Source organism: Sceloporus occidentalis, unplaced genomic scaffold (genome assembly GCF_023333645.1).
Source record: "Sceloporus occidentalis isolate IW3139 unplaced genomic scaffold, rSceOcc1.0.p SCAF_212, whole genome shotgun sequence".
Taxonomy (NCBI): Eukaryota; Metazoa; Chordata; class Lepidosauria; order Squamata; family Phrynosomatidae; genus Sceloporus; species Sceloporus occidentalis.
The window spans coordinates 214,570-229,737 of NW_028317192.1; the positions used below are offsets into that span (position 1 = coordinate 214,570).

At 40.5% G+C, this 15,168-nt stretch overlaps 1 protein-coding gene across 1 annotated transcript; it reads left to right on the plus strand.

Moving 5' to 3' along the window:
• The first annotated feature begins 1,818 nt into the window (after positions 1-1,818).
• Positions 1,819-14,073, plus strand: LOC149277514 (programmed cell death protein 4-like). The gene is made up of 11 exons (XM_089502771.1): positions 1,819-1,864; positions 3,264-3,518; positions 3,966-4,060; positions 4,926-5,039; positions 9,513-9,734; positions 10,600-10,697; positions 11,126-11,240; positions 11,364-11,471; positions 11,671-11,781; positions 12,542-12,681; positions 14,013-14,073. Exons 1-11 carry the CDS (start codon positions 1,819-1,821, stop codon positions 14,071-14,073), a joined length of 1,365 nt encoding a protein of 454 aa, XP_089358897.1.
• Positions 14,074-15,168: the final 1,095 nt, after the last annotated feature.

Below are 15,168 nucleotides of genomic sequence, written 5' to 3' on the forward strand. Positions count from 1 at the left end.
TAAAATCGCATAACATGAAATGGATCAGAAATCCAGCACAGACGGGGTTAATGTTGTAAATGACTATTGTAGCTGGAAATAGCTGATTTTGAATGGACTCTCTTCATTCCCATCACTCCTGTGTTCCAATGGCATGTTGTATTCGCGTATCCAGGTTTAAGTTTAAAAGGTTAATTGATGGTTAGAAAACCCTTCTGCAATTATGTTACAGCCAGAAATGTCCTTATTTTCTATGAATTCAAACTTTTGAGTGACCCCAAACTTTTGTATATAAATGTTATGTATCTGCTTAAGGGTGACAAATGCATGGACGGTTCACAACCATGTTCTTCAAGTTTACATGCCAAGGCAGTCAGTTTGGATTTCCTGAGCGCTACCTCCTGTGCTGTAAGGCAGATCTGGTTTGAAGCGCTTATTCTAAAACCTCTGCAAGTGTTTATTTGGATCCTTGTCCATTGTTAATGGCTTTTTCCAGCCTTAACACATGTTCTTGTTTGTTGAACCATGTGCAAACATATAGTTTTATCTGGTACAATGCACTGAAAAAGAACATTTAAATAGAACAACTTATAGATAACATTTAACCATTTGTGTGCAACACCTTACATCCTTCTAATTGGTAATGGCATTATTCCAGAGTCTCCATTGGAATGGCTAATTTATCCCTTTTTTCCCACCTACTGTTGATATAATGTGGAATTCCACACATTTTATTTATAAATACAATCCAACATCGGATGTATTAATCAGAGAATTAGGTGATTTGTTTCCGAAACGTGATCTTTGAATAAACGATTTTCTAAAATCCAAAAACAGATTAAAAGCCCAAATGCTTGGAAATATTTGATAAAAAGCTGTGAATAACGGCGCTAATTTGCTACTTTGCGTGTGCCATAATCCAGAGCTGAAAAACTTGGTGTGCAAACATGTATGTGCTGATGTGTGGTTTTTCACTTAAAGATGTTGCTTCACTTGTAAACCTTAGCAGATTTTTTTTAATTTTTTTTTTCCTGAAGTTAAGAACAGATAAAACCACCACCAAAACTTAGAAAGCTATTTTATGGTTTCCTAAAGCAACAGCCTATCAGTGGCCATTATTGTGTCATATGACGATTAAGGGTAAACGTTCTAAACAAAGCTAACTTTTCCTGGATAAAATTATTTTGGGGAAGGGTTCAGGCTCTTAGCGGGGTTAGGAATGTTGTTTCTAAGGTTGGATGTAGTTTAAAAAAAATATTCGGTAGGTGGAACGGCACCTTCGGCTGTAATCAAATTATGCAAGCCTTGGTTCATGCGGTGCACATACACAACTTCAAATTTTAACCCAAATATGTATGTGTGTGTGTATGTGTATATATATATATATATAATGGCCCTAGACCGTAATGCATTCAATACTTAAAGGATGTGCCCCCTCCCCACCAGCATTGAGGTTCTAAATCACTGCATCAGGCTGATAAAGACCACCTTTGAATGTTGTGATAGACATTCAGGGTTTTGTAAGTGTGTTGTATTATAAAGTGATTCTGGTGCAGAGTTATAGAAGATCACCGAGCAGCAGGAACATTCCTCTGGTTGCTAAGGCATTACAATCAGTTTATCACTTTGCACCCCGGGTTCTGTTTAACTTGCCCTCCTTTTAGTCCACGTTTGCATTTCCAAATGTTCGTTGCAGCAGCACATACGCGCGGCATGTCCTGCATTTAGTTATATTATTTACCAATACAGCATTTTTTTATTTATTTTTTTCTTCTCTTTTCAAAAATCTTTTTTAGGTGATACTAGGAAACCAATCAGAATACTCGGAAATAATTCACAATGGAACTTGAGAATCCAGTTGAAATTAATGCTAATGTTGTTGTTGGTAAGTATCTCATCGCTCCATTTCGCTTTTAGGGGTAAATAGATGTTTACTATTGCTTGTCCCGCTGGGCCATTTTCTACAGACTGCTCAGATTTTACTTATAATCCTCAGACCGTTTTTGGGGGATGTTCTTGTTTATTATAAAAAAATCAAGTGATCTTTCATGGGATTTCCAGAAGCACTGAGGAAGTTTACACAGAACAGAATGTTTGTGGTTACAGTGGTTTGCTTTTTTTTTTTTTTCTCTCTTTCTTTCTTTCTTTGTGGGATCCAACAAAAAATGACAACCAAAACCGTTTGGTTTTTATCAATTTACTATATAAAAATGTATTTATGCCCTTACAAAGTCCTACAACTATCTCTTTTCTACTTACCTCATTTGTTTTTTCTTTCTGTTCTACGGTTGTTTCAATCAAATGTGACCACTGTCTTCTGTGCATCGCCTGATTCCCTGATACATTCATTATTGCTCTACTTTATGGATAAACGATCTCCTTTGATTCAATAAAATTCCAAGTTATAAAAATGTGTATCAGTTTGTGCTTTTTCTGTTGGAATGATTCCTTGGTCTAATACCATATTTGCTGCTGTGCCTTAATGGCATATAGAAATGTATGTGACCTTGAAAAACAAAAGTGTGTGTGTGTGTGTGTGTGGGGGGGGAAAACCAGTTTAAATATTTCCAATTTAGCTCTGACATTTCAGTGAATACAGACAAGGGTGGAGAAGAACCGCCGGTGCAACATTACAATCTGAGTTTCGGCTTTATAACTTTTTGGTGGGGTATTATTCCACTCGGGGGCTGTTGTTGAACATAAATCAGGGCTTTTGTGATCAGTGGCACCTAATTTGTGGGGGGAAAAGATACTATGTAAAATTGCATATTCATTTATTTTCTGACATTTCGTTCATGCTACATGACAGACTATACAAAAAAACAAACGTATAGTTCCTTGAAGAGACAGTATATTTGGCCAAGTACATTAAACATGGAAAAAGGGCAAACATGATATGCCATAAATGGCAAAATTGCTTACTTATGGAGGAACCCCCCCACCATGTCACAAAGGGGTTAATGTTTTTTTTTATGTTTAGTTGCAGAGCTCACGCTGGCTTATTGTTGGTAATCACTTGACTTGTGTGCAAGGCTGACATTAGCCATAGCCGCGTTAGTGTTTTCACAAAATATTTATGCAGTCCCATTGTACAGGCGCTCTTTATCTGTTAAAATTGTTAGGCTTCTTTAATTCATTGGTGTATATAGGCCACCAAATGGTGCAAATGCCCATTCTTTTGTGTAGAATATATTAACAAGGGGCTAGTACATGTTAAGTCTGTAAGAAGCCATATATATTTATTTCAGAATCTGATGGTCTTAATGATTCACTCTTTTATGGAGATGAAGATCTATCCGGACTAGAAGAGAGCAAGAATGAAATCAATGGGAACTGGCCGGTAACGTCGCTGAACGAAGCCAAGCTCAACGCCAAAGCAAAGCGTCGCTTAAGGAAGAATTCTTCGCGGGACTCTGGAAGGGGAGACTCCGTCAGTGACAATGGGGAGGGACATCGAGGGATTTTACCCACAAGTCCGAAGACAAAGCTTATGGACAGAAAATCTAGAACAGGGAAAGGAAGAGGGCTGCCTAAAAAAGGTACACATTTATTTTTGGGTCTCATTTATTTTTTAAGAAATTGCAGAATATGCTTTTATGTAATATATATATATATATATATATATATATATAGTCTGAGCACATGCACACAGTATGTCCCTAAGTATATCACATGGCAGTTGTTGTGTTTGACCGAACACTTCTGCATAACAGGTACCTGGGGCAGGGAAAGTCTGCAGAGCTGCCTCCCATTGCATTACATGCATGGGACACCATGACATTTTAAAGGCACCTCTCTATTACATGCATTAAAGTGCACCAGATGGCTGAAGTGTCACTTTAAGTAATTATTAGCAGCACTTTAACATTATATGAAGAGATTTGCAGTAATACATGGAATAGAAAAAATAATAAAACTCCATGTGGTTATACATTGTATATTTATGTGCTCTATACAGCTTCTCAGTTTTTGCACTTTCTAATTAGGAGGTGCTGGTGGTAAAGGAGTCTGGGGCCCACCCGGACAAGTGTATGATGTAGAAGAAGTTGACATCAGAGACCCAAACTATGACGAGGACCAGGTAGTTGTCAATATTGTTTGGCAGAAGCTGTAACAAATTATCTGCATGAAACTTTGGAGACTCCTTGATCACACAGTGATATTTCTTATTTATCTGATGGTTCAGGGGAAGTGAAACTCTATAACCGGACAGGCGGGATGCATCTCTAAACAGTGAGCTCATTTTAGGGAAAATCCAATGTGTCCCTGAGCTCAAAAAAACCTTCACAACATATATTTTTGATGGTTGGACAAAAATAACAAGTTCTTCCACTTGTGCCGGTAATATGTCCTAATGCCGCCAACCCTGCATAAAGGAAAGGCTTTATAAAAATATTCCCATTAGAGCAGTCCATGTTTTTACTGCCGCAGGCCAATGTTTGATTATTTTTTAATTTCTCCAACATTTGCCTGCTAAATGCATTCAGAAAGTTGTGTAAATGTCTTAATATATTTTAGCCATGGTGATGTGATTTTAGAGCACACCATCTGCAAAGATCTCTATTTCCAAATGTGGGTATGGTTGAGATTCCCTTTTCTTTTCTGTATGGTACTGTTAATTGGTGGCGTTATCATGCCCCCTATCTGGGAACCGTAATGCCAAAGAGAAGCAAAGAATAGAACAGCTGTAAACCTGTCTCTTCATGACAATGGATCCCTCCCCTGCGAACAAGTTAAGCCTATAAAACAGTGTGTACCTTGCTACATACCCCTCATTGTTCTTTAAAATATTGTTGACTACCCTTGCAATGAAGAGGTTAAGGGGGTTAAGCCGTCTGACTGCTGACTTATCAAACGTGGGAAAATACACGGCAAAAAGCTTCTTTTGTTTTCACGGCCACATTTGCTGATCCTGCATTTTTTTCCCCTTGTTTGAATTTTTATAGGAGAACTGTGTTTACGAGACCACTGTCCTTCCTCTGGATGAAAAGACATTTGAAAAATCAGTCACGCCGATTGTTCAGGAGTATTTTGAGCACGGGGACACCAATGAAGTAGCAGTATGTTCCTTTTATTTTCACTACTGTAATATGTCGCATGTATCTTTATTAGGCGGCTGCTTGTGACGGCTACAGGGACTGGGAATTTATATAGGCTTATTCCATTCACTGGCTTTTAGGACACAAAGGAACATGTCTACCCTGTTCCTTAAAAACTTGGACCCCTGTAAGGTCCCTTACTTTATTTCCCAAAGTGTTGGTGCTTTAACAGCATGCACAGCGCCAAATTGCTACCTTAACCTCAAATTTGGTATTTGGGGTACCTACTGAAACACACATAGAAAGATAACCCTGTGCGAGACACGATGTCTTCTCTGTGATTTTGAAACTGAGCGTGGTAAAATGAACACACTTTTCGTCTGTTTCACGCTCCTCAATATTGACCCAGGTTCTTTTTTTAAAAAAAAAAAAGTAATTTGTACATAAGCATGCGCAGCTTCGCAGTTTAAATAATTAGCTGGCAGACTGCTATCCCTTGATGGGCATTATTTTCGGGAAGTACAATGCCATTTTTTCCAATAATAGGGAGTATAACTTGCTTGGTTACTTTAAGCTTCATATAATAAGTCGGATGTGTTTTCATTTTATTTTGAACCCATGGGCCAGTAGTAGTGACCGCTAGGGCTGTGGTGGGAGCAGAACATTGGCTTTTGCCCCATGGTCTGTAATAGGACTAATTCCCAGCATTTGAGGTGCCCTCTGTGTCTGTCTGGGATGCTTCAGCCTCCAGGGAAGGGCTTTTATGGTGGCGCTGTCTGACTCTGAGTGAATATATATTCTTTGACACACTAGTTAGAGGCTTCACATTAACGTTTAATTACAGTTGGTTTTAAAGGAACAAAAGAGTATTGTGTAGTCTCACGGTGGCTGTGTTTTTAACCCATGAGGCTTGCCTAGGAATTTTACGTTTTACGATTACAAACTGATTATGTAACCAATAACACTAGCCCCCTTTACTGACACATGGCACCGGGCTAACGTCAGGGCTGGCACAAGCCTGCCTTTGGCATTAGCCGCATGCAGGAGCATGGTGTATTAATATAGCAGATGGGCTCATTGGTCTTGTCGTGGCTTTGAGAGCGAAAAAGAGAACATGACTGAGTCGTCGGGGAAACTAATACGATGGGGCTTAAGAGAAGAAAGCGATGACGCTGGAGAGGAATCAAAGAAGAAAATGCTAAGAGGGTGCATGAGAACTCTCCGATGCCTCTGTGTGCCATGCTGGTTACATTAGTTTCTAGTCCTGCATTCGGATTTTTTACCATTTACTGTTAGGATTGGCAGGGAAATTAGAAAGTATTAGTGAAAGCACTTATTTTTACAGTATAGAAATATCTGGGTAGAGTCTTGAAATGTCTCCGTTTGACTCGGACTGGGTAGTTTGCTGAAAATTGCTGTGTGTTTCTTCCTGAAATCTTTTCCCTTTTTTAAAAGTCTCACTTGTTTGGAGGAGGCGTTCGGGCTGATTCTCCGCTGGCGTTTGGAGGCTCATTCTGAGACAATCCAACAAGGGGAAGGAAAGTTTCTTATCAGCAGAACAGATTTGGCTCCATAACAATTCCCGGTGGGGCGTAACCTTGAATTCCTTGTCAGAGGACTTCACAGCCTCGTGCCAGGTGTTATTTTTCAGATCTGTTTGCCACTGTAAACACAATCTAGGTGAAGCTACATGAGCAGCAAAAGCTGGGTCTGGCCTGATTACAGAACCGCAGTCTGTGCATTTAATCAGGTCAGATATTTCCTTTCCTGGGTGGATGAATCCGTCCTTCTGTTTTCGAATTTTAAAGTTTATAGCCAACTGCATCCTTACCCATTCAAATTAGCACCAGCATCTGTATTGATGTAGACGTACAGGTATGTCCACAGTAGGTGCAGCAAAACTACTTTTTAGGACGTACCTGTACGTCGTGTGTTTTTCACAGCTGCGTGGGAGATCAGCCTGTCTAATGCACCCATACAAATGATACACCCTTTCTTTGTATAAAAGATACTGGCTTCTGCTGACAGGGGGTAGTCCATGTTGTCAATAAACACGGAAAAGGGGAATCATGATTAAACCAACAAATGAAAACGTGAGGTTAAAAAAATCCAGGTCCAGATGGCATTCACCCCCGCGTTCTAAGGGAGTTAAGTAATGTAATAGACAGACCCCTATTTCTAATATTCAAGGACTCTATAGTGACAGGGTCTGTTCCCCAGGACTGGCGCATAGCAAATGTTGTGCCAATATTCAAAAAGGGGACAAAAAGTGACCCGGGGAATTATAGGCCTGTTAGTTTAACTTCTGTTGTGTGTAAACTGTTTGAGGGTTTCCTAAGAGATGCTATTTTGGAGAATCTCAATGAAAATAAGTGTATGACTCCATATCAGCATTGGGTTTACAAGGGATCGGTCCTGTCAAACTAACCTGATCAGCTTTTATGAGGAGGTGAGCTCAAGACTGGATCGGGGTGAATCGCTGGATGTCGTATATCTTGATTTTTCCAAAGCATTTGATACGGTGCCACATAAAAGGCTGGTACATAAAATGAGAATGCTTGGGCTGGGGGAGAATGTGTGTATGTGGGTAAGTAACTGGCTCAGTGATAGGAAACAGAGGGTGGTTATTAATGGTACATACTCTGAGTGGGTTACTGTTGCTAGTGGGGTACCACAGGGGTCAGTTTTGGGTCCTATTCTTTTTAATATATTTATTAATGACCTTGTAGAGGGATTGCATAGTAAAGTATCAATCTTTGCAGACGATACTAAGCTCTGTAACGTGGTTAACACAATAGAGGACAGCGCACGATTACAAATGGATCTGCATAGGTTGGAGGCTTGAGCTGGGATGTGGCAGATGAGGTTCAACACAGATAAATGTAAGGTTATGCACATGGGGAAGAAAAATCCAGGCTGGGAATATGTATTAAATGGGAAAACACTGGGGACGACTGACATGGAAAAGGACTTAGGAGTTTTAGTTAACAGTAAATTTACCTGTAGCGACCAGTGTCAGGCAGCTGCTGCTAAGGCAAATAAAATCATGGGGTGCATCAAAAGGGGCATAGATGCCCACGACAAGGAAATAATTCTACCCCTGTACAAGTCACTAGTCAGACCACACATGGAATACTGTGTACAGTACTGGGCACCAGTGTACAAGAAAGATATAGTGGAGCTGGAGAGGGTTCAAAGACGGGCAACCAGAGTAATAAGGGGAATGGGAGGACTACAGTACCCAGAAAGATTATCAGAATTGGGGTTATTTAGTTTGGAAAAAAGACGGCTTAGGGGGGATTTAATAACTATGTATAAATATATAAGGGGACAGTACAGAGATCACTCCCAGGACCTATTTATACCCAGGACTGTATCTATAACAAGGGGACATCCTCTACGGCTGGAGGAAAGAAGGTTTCTACACCAGCACAGACGGGGGTTCTTTACAGTAAGAGCGGTGAGATTATGGAACTCTCTGCCAGAGGAAGTGGTGATGGTAAACTCAATAAAAGAGTTCAAAAGGAGCCTGGACGTGTTTCTTGAAAGCAATAATATTACAAGTTATGGATATTAGATTAATAGGGACAGAACGTTGATCCAGGGATTTATTCTGATTGCCATATTTGGAGTCGGGAAGGAATTTTCCCCCTGGTATGGGGCAATTGGCATCTGCTTCATAAGGGTTTTTTGCCTTCCTCTGGATCAACACAGTAGGGACACAATATGTATATAGGTTGAACTTGATGGACTTTGGTCTTTTTTCAACCTTATGAACTATGTTACTATGTATGGAAAGGGTTAAAAAGATGCGGTTTGAAGATAATTTTCCGGTGAGTGTAATAGGAATCTTGTGATATCTGTAGCATCCATAACATGCAGCCAATTGCCTTTTTCTCCTGGTCCGGAAAGACCTTGTAGGATTGGAAAAGCTCGGGAGACTCCAAATTTCTTTCGGTTCGTTAACTAACTTTATAACTGCAATAAGCATAATTAAATAAGGAGTTGGCGCTGTTGTCGAAGCGACTTCTGTCATTTTGTAACTACAATAATAATCTAATCTGAGTCACAGCGACGCTGACCTAACTTTACAAAGAGAACACTTGATGTGCAATTAGCAGACATTTTGGTGTAAACATCTTTTCCATTTTTAACGCGAAACATATAATAAATATATTTATTCATACTCGCACCCAGATCCTATAAAGTAGGGGCATAGGGATTTGGGTCCTGCAAAGGGATTTATGGGACAGTTTCGAGTGTAGAACAGTTCTTAAAATGGGCATAGCATTCTTTTTCAGTGGAACATTGTAACGTTCATGGCATAGGATTAAAATTCTTTCCAGCATACAAGTAAAATGCCAGATAATTAACAGACACTATCCTTTCTGTCAGTGGTATATAAAGACCCAATGTCTGTCTGTCTGTCTTTTTTTAAATCTAATTAAATCTTATTACCTTTTTTTACCAATCTATTTATTTGATTTACTGCAGGAAATGTTAAAGGATTTAAATCTTGGTGACTTGAAGTGTGGCCTCCCAATGCTGGCGGTATCACTGGCCTTAGAAGGAAAGGCAAGTCACCGAGAAATGACATCCAAGCTTCTGCATGATCTGTGCGGCACGCTTCTCAGCGCTGAAGATGTAGCTTCGTCTTTTGACAAACTTCTGCAGGAGCTGCCTGAACTGGTCTTGGACACCCCTAAAGCACCACAGGTATGTTCATAGGGGCGCACCTACCTATATCTGTCTTCTGTCTCATCTGCCTCAGGACAAAAAGGTTTCTCACTTGCCTTTTTGGAAGCAACGCAAATTACCGTATTTGCTCGATTATAAGACGAACCCCCAAAATTTGAATATTAAGGGGGGTAAAAGAGCCTGAATATAAGACTACCCTATAGGAAAAAGTTTTACTAGTAAATATTAATCTACATGTAAACTATTTTTCCGTCTTAAACATTTTACTCTTTTCTTTATTTTTTTTAATCTCCTTTTCTCTGCGCCCCCCCCCCCCGACTTACTAATGCATCGCCAGACTTGCCTCCTGTGCTCCAAACTGCCTGGTATCTAGTGGGCACAGCCGGTGGACATCTGCGTGATGCGCGTAGACAACCTCTGCTGCTGCCACCTCTGCTGGGGCTTCTATGACGGAGTGCCGGAAGCTCATGTCATGCCAGCGCTCCGTCATAGAAGCCCCAGTGCCGTGAAGCAGCATCTGTTGCCAGAGAGAGAGAACCACATCCCCTACAGCGCTGCGGGGGATCTGGATCTTAGTCTTATAGTCAGACCTCTATAACTATAACATGAATACTTTAAAATATCCTGCACAATAGCTGCTTTCCTTTCAGTGCTCTTCTTCTTTTTTTTGTTTTTTTTTTTGTTTTTTTTTTTTAAATTTGTTTTTTTTGCCACCTGCAGGAAACACTCTTGTTTAGAAAACTGGGTTAGGAACTTTGTCCATTTTTAAAACTTGTTTTCCCCGTTCAGAATGACTGTCTCGCAGACTCTGAATGTTCTGCATAGAGCAGCTTTATAGTGTAAGTACAGCTTTTAATGTTGCTATTTGTGATTGTCCCTGCAGTTAGTCGGGCAGTTCATTGCTCGAGCCGTTGGAGACGGAATCCTTAGCAAGACTTACATTGATAGCTACAAAGGCACGGTGGATTGTGACTACTCTCGGTAAGTTACACGTGGCGCAACTGTAATACAGGAACATGCGAGGAAAGCCTGCGCTCCAACACTAAAAGCTTGTGGACATACATGCATATATGATAGTCTAAAATTGTGATGGGTTTATTCAGGTTTAAAATTACGGGATTAGACATTCTATTTTTTTGTGTATTGAATTTTAAGAAGTATTTTCTTTAGTGTCTCTGGGCCCAACACCTGCCTTTGCCTACGCTGCTTCTGTGTTGAAGAGGGTAAGCCTGAGTAAATTCTGTTCAAGCTGCCCCTCTTATTTATTCTTGTGGTCCTTTTTTGCTGCAGCAGAGTCCCTCTTGGGCTCATCTGCCAGTGTGGCCATGCTGTCTGAATTAACCTTCATTTGCAGGCAAAATAAATGGGGCTAATTTTCATAAGATTGCTTGATATGTTTTTTTTTTCAGAGCGGCTCTGAATCGGGCAACTATTCTGCTGACCATGAGTAAAGGAGGAAGGAGAATAGACAGTGTTTGGGGAACAGGCGGCGGGCAGCAGCCAGTTAAAAAACTAGTTAAAGAGGTAAGTGTGCCCTCAGTTTACATTTATTATTTTTTTTATTGGTCAACATGTGTCCAAATATTATGGTCTCCCTGCGGTATATGAAAATCTTTTTTTTTTTTTTTGGTCCACTCCGCCTGACAGATTGACATGTTGCTGAAAGAATACGTGGTTTCTAATGATGTCTCAGAGGCCGAACGTTGTCTCCAAGAGCTAGAGGTCCCGCACTTCCATCATGAACTTGTGTATGAAGTAAGTGGAAATTCTGTGTGTGAAACTGCAGTTGCCAGCATGGGCCACGGAGGCCTTTTTCTTTTTTTTTTTAAAGTCATGTCCCGTGAGTAGAGCAAAAGTGATTGCCCTGGGCTACCGTTAAGACCTGTGCTCCCACATTTGCTGTAACCTCAGGAAATTCCCAGTAATTTGAGTTTTTGCTTTATTTTTCTTGTAGGCAGTCCTGATGGTCCTGGAATCAACTGGTGACACCACCTACAAGATGATGCTGAGTTTGTTGGAAGCCCTGTGGAAGTCAGCGGTCATCACTTTGGACCAAATGAGAAGGGTAGGTTTTATCACCTGCTGGCTGTATATTTTCAGATTGTAAGTTTGCGAGCAGGGCTCACTTCACTAATGTATTGGTTTGTCTTACTTTGTCAGTTCTAGTTTTGTCAGACCCTTCAAGTGTATGGGCTGCAAGGAGCACTGCGAGAATTGTTGGCGCTATATAAATACCAGTAATATCTAGTCCACAAAGCAAGCACTCTACTATGGCTACAATGTATAGTAAAATCTTAAAATCTGCTGACAAGCAGGGATCAGAGATTGTGGGATCATAGGTACCCCCTAGACACACACTGCAAACCCCTAGGTTACCCCTAGGCAAATTTTAACCTTAATATATTGGTAGCAAAACTAACTGGAAGTATTATATGCGATCACAAAAGTGTAGAATAGAGAGGAGTCGGCTCCAGACTCTGTGACCCTCAGAATTTGTCCTTTCACTCTGAGACCCTGAGATTGGTGACAAAATCTAAGCGCTCCAAGTTATGATTATTAACCCTAAACTAGGTATATGAATAGCTTAACTTGTCCTGAAGAAAAAAAAATTCCCCCTGAGTTAAAGTGTACTAAAGACTAGGAATGTGTCGAGGCACTCAAAGGGTTAGATTACCTACATCAAGTACTGATCCACTATAAGTAAGGGATGCCACTAAGTGTTACTGCTTTTCTTTTGGTGGATGAGCAGTCTTGGCACACAATGATATTGCTGATGTCTAATGGCTTTCAAAGTAAGTTATCTATTCCGATCTTTGTGTTTTCAGGGATTCGATCGAATTTACCATGAAATCCCTGACATTAATTTGGATGCGCCTCACGCATACTCTGTGCTGGAACGCTTTGTCGAGGACTGCTTCAAGGCGGGGATAATCTCCAAACCGATAAGAGACCTGTGTCCTTCCAGGTGCTTCTCTCCTCTAACACTCCTATATGTAGCTTTACTAGTAGTGTTCTGCCATCCACTGTACTGAGGCTCTAGCTTTAGTATAAACTTTAACGGGTGTCCTAAAGCAACGAGGTCCAGCTCCGGTTTCACAGCATTACTTAGTACAACATATGGCAACAGGTGGCTCTACTGCTTTACCTGAACTTCAGCTCACATGGTCCTCAGCCAACAGAAGATGATAAGCATCATAGAAATAGTGGCAAAAAACAACCCCTGAGTTTAACGGTAATTCGAATAATTCTAACTCCTGATGGCGAAACGGATTTACAAGAACAGATGGAGGATTTCTTTTGGTTTAGTTGTTCACAGCCGGTTGTATATGCGTAATAATTGAAAGGCAGCCACCACATTTTTATTTTTTTTTCTTTTCATGTGGATTCGTTGGTTCTGTCTTTGAACTATTCCAAATATGTGTTTTTATTAGAGAAGATGCACAAGACATGGAGGCTTTAAGCAGGTTTTAGAAACCCAGCATTCAGAAGTAATGAAAAGAAAACAAGCCCAGCCTTTTACCGAGACTTCCTCTTCCCACAGACACTTAAACAAACAGTCGAGATGAATACGGTCTTACTGAATGTTTATTATTCAAACGCGGGGAGCACAGAGGTCTCCCTAGATTATAATTTTTATTATATTCAGAATTTTGGGGGCAGCAGGCCACAACCAGCCTTCAGTTTTGGGTGTACCCCCACCCCGAAAGCAGCCTGGTATATACGTTTCAGGGGGGCTCTTAATAAGTAAATCTCACCCTAATCAATTTCAATTACTGCATGCTACCAAAATGTGTTCTGGTTCTCATCCAGATTACAAGCCATTTTCCCATAATATGTATACAGCGAGGAACAAGCTGCTTCATGAATTCACTAAAAGCCTTTGGACAATTGTGCCAGCAGTCTACTATCCAGTTTCTACACACCCATGCCCTCAGTGGGCACGACTGTAGCTCCATCTCTTTTGTAACCACAAATCCCAGCATTCTAGGCTATGCATTGATGCTTTGGCATGATGGGAAGTAGTGGTGCCTTAAAGGTTACCCATCCCTTCTTCTATTTCTATACCTTAGACACCCAATTGTTTCTGTAGCAGTTTATAAACCTCAATGCCTATGATGCTTTTCCAGCCATATGGCTGAGCATCATAGAAGTTGTAGTTGAAAAGAGGGAGGAGTGTGCGATGAGCGTCCCTAGCTGTCTGTATTTCCTCTCTCTCCTATTGCGTTATTTTATTTATAATTCCATTATCTGACATTGTGAATAGTTTCTTAATATGACTCAATGTTTCTTTTGCAGAGGAAGAAAACGTTTTGTGAGTGAAGGAGATGGAGGACGTCTGAAATCAGAGAGCTACTAATGGGCATCGCAGTCTCCGCATCAGACATGCGGGGCAATGGAAAACAAATCACTTAAGTCAACAAGCACGGTTCATGTTAAATACATTTATTTCATCATTCTAAAATGTTATGGGTACTAAGCCTTTCTTATATAGTTTATACATTCACTTTCTCAGTGACTGGGCATTTAGGTGCAAGGAGGCTCCAGAAAGGAAAATCCACATACGGGTGGTGAATTGAATAAGCTAATTTTCTGTAAAGTGCCATTGGTTTAGGGCCCAATCATTCCATGATCTGCATCCCTGTGCAAATGCCACACTTTCCTTTCAAGCTCAGTGCTTTTTGTAGTAAAATCACTGGTTTCATGAAAAGCTTTATAATACGGGGAAGAGGGATACCCAAGCCCCACGTTGGCTGCTGCGGTTTAACACTTTTCAGTAAGGGAGAATTGATTTATTTTCGGTAATGCATTGACTTGTGGGGGGGGGGGGGGCATGTCTTGCTCCCTTGAAGCAAATAAAGGGGAAATTGAACCTTTGTATTCATCTTTCCAGAGAACATTTTAGTTTTGACACGAGTGTTCAGAATATGGTGGCTGGAACATCTATTTTTCTACAAAAGTATTAACTGGAAATATGAATGGAGTTCTGCTAGAATGTGCGAGTGTATATATGGAAAAAACTAAATAAATATTTAGTGATGCAAAGGATTGTATAGTGGTCTAATTTAAATGTTTCTTCTCGCTCACCAACTTTCCTTAGTCTTTTCTGATCATTTTTATCTGGCGTACAGTGGCATATAATGTGATAGAATCCCCAATTTCTATGCCTCAGGTGCTTTTAAGCCCTTGGCAGAAAATGATTTACCAGGTACTTCATCAGGAAAAGTCTCTTGAGGACCAGTGACGTAACTGGTATGTCATTGCTAGAACATGCTCTTGCTTTGCCACAATTGTGATGGGGCGCTGCTGCTGTCTAAAATCCTGCCTTGACCTGAAAGTCAAAGGTGCTTCCATGTCTGTCATTTAAGGCTCTGCTGCAGTTCAGACTGCTGCAGCACCAATCAAAGTGGGCTGATGGTAATCCGATCACTCCTGACTAATAGGAGTGATCAAG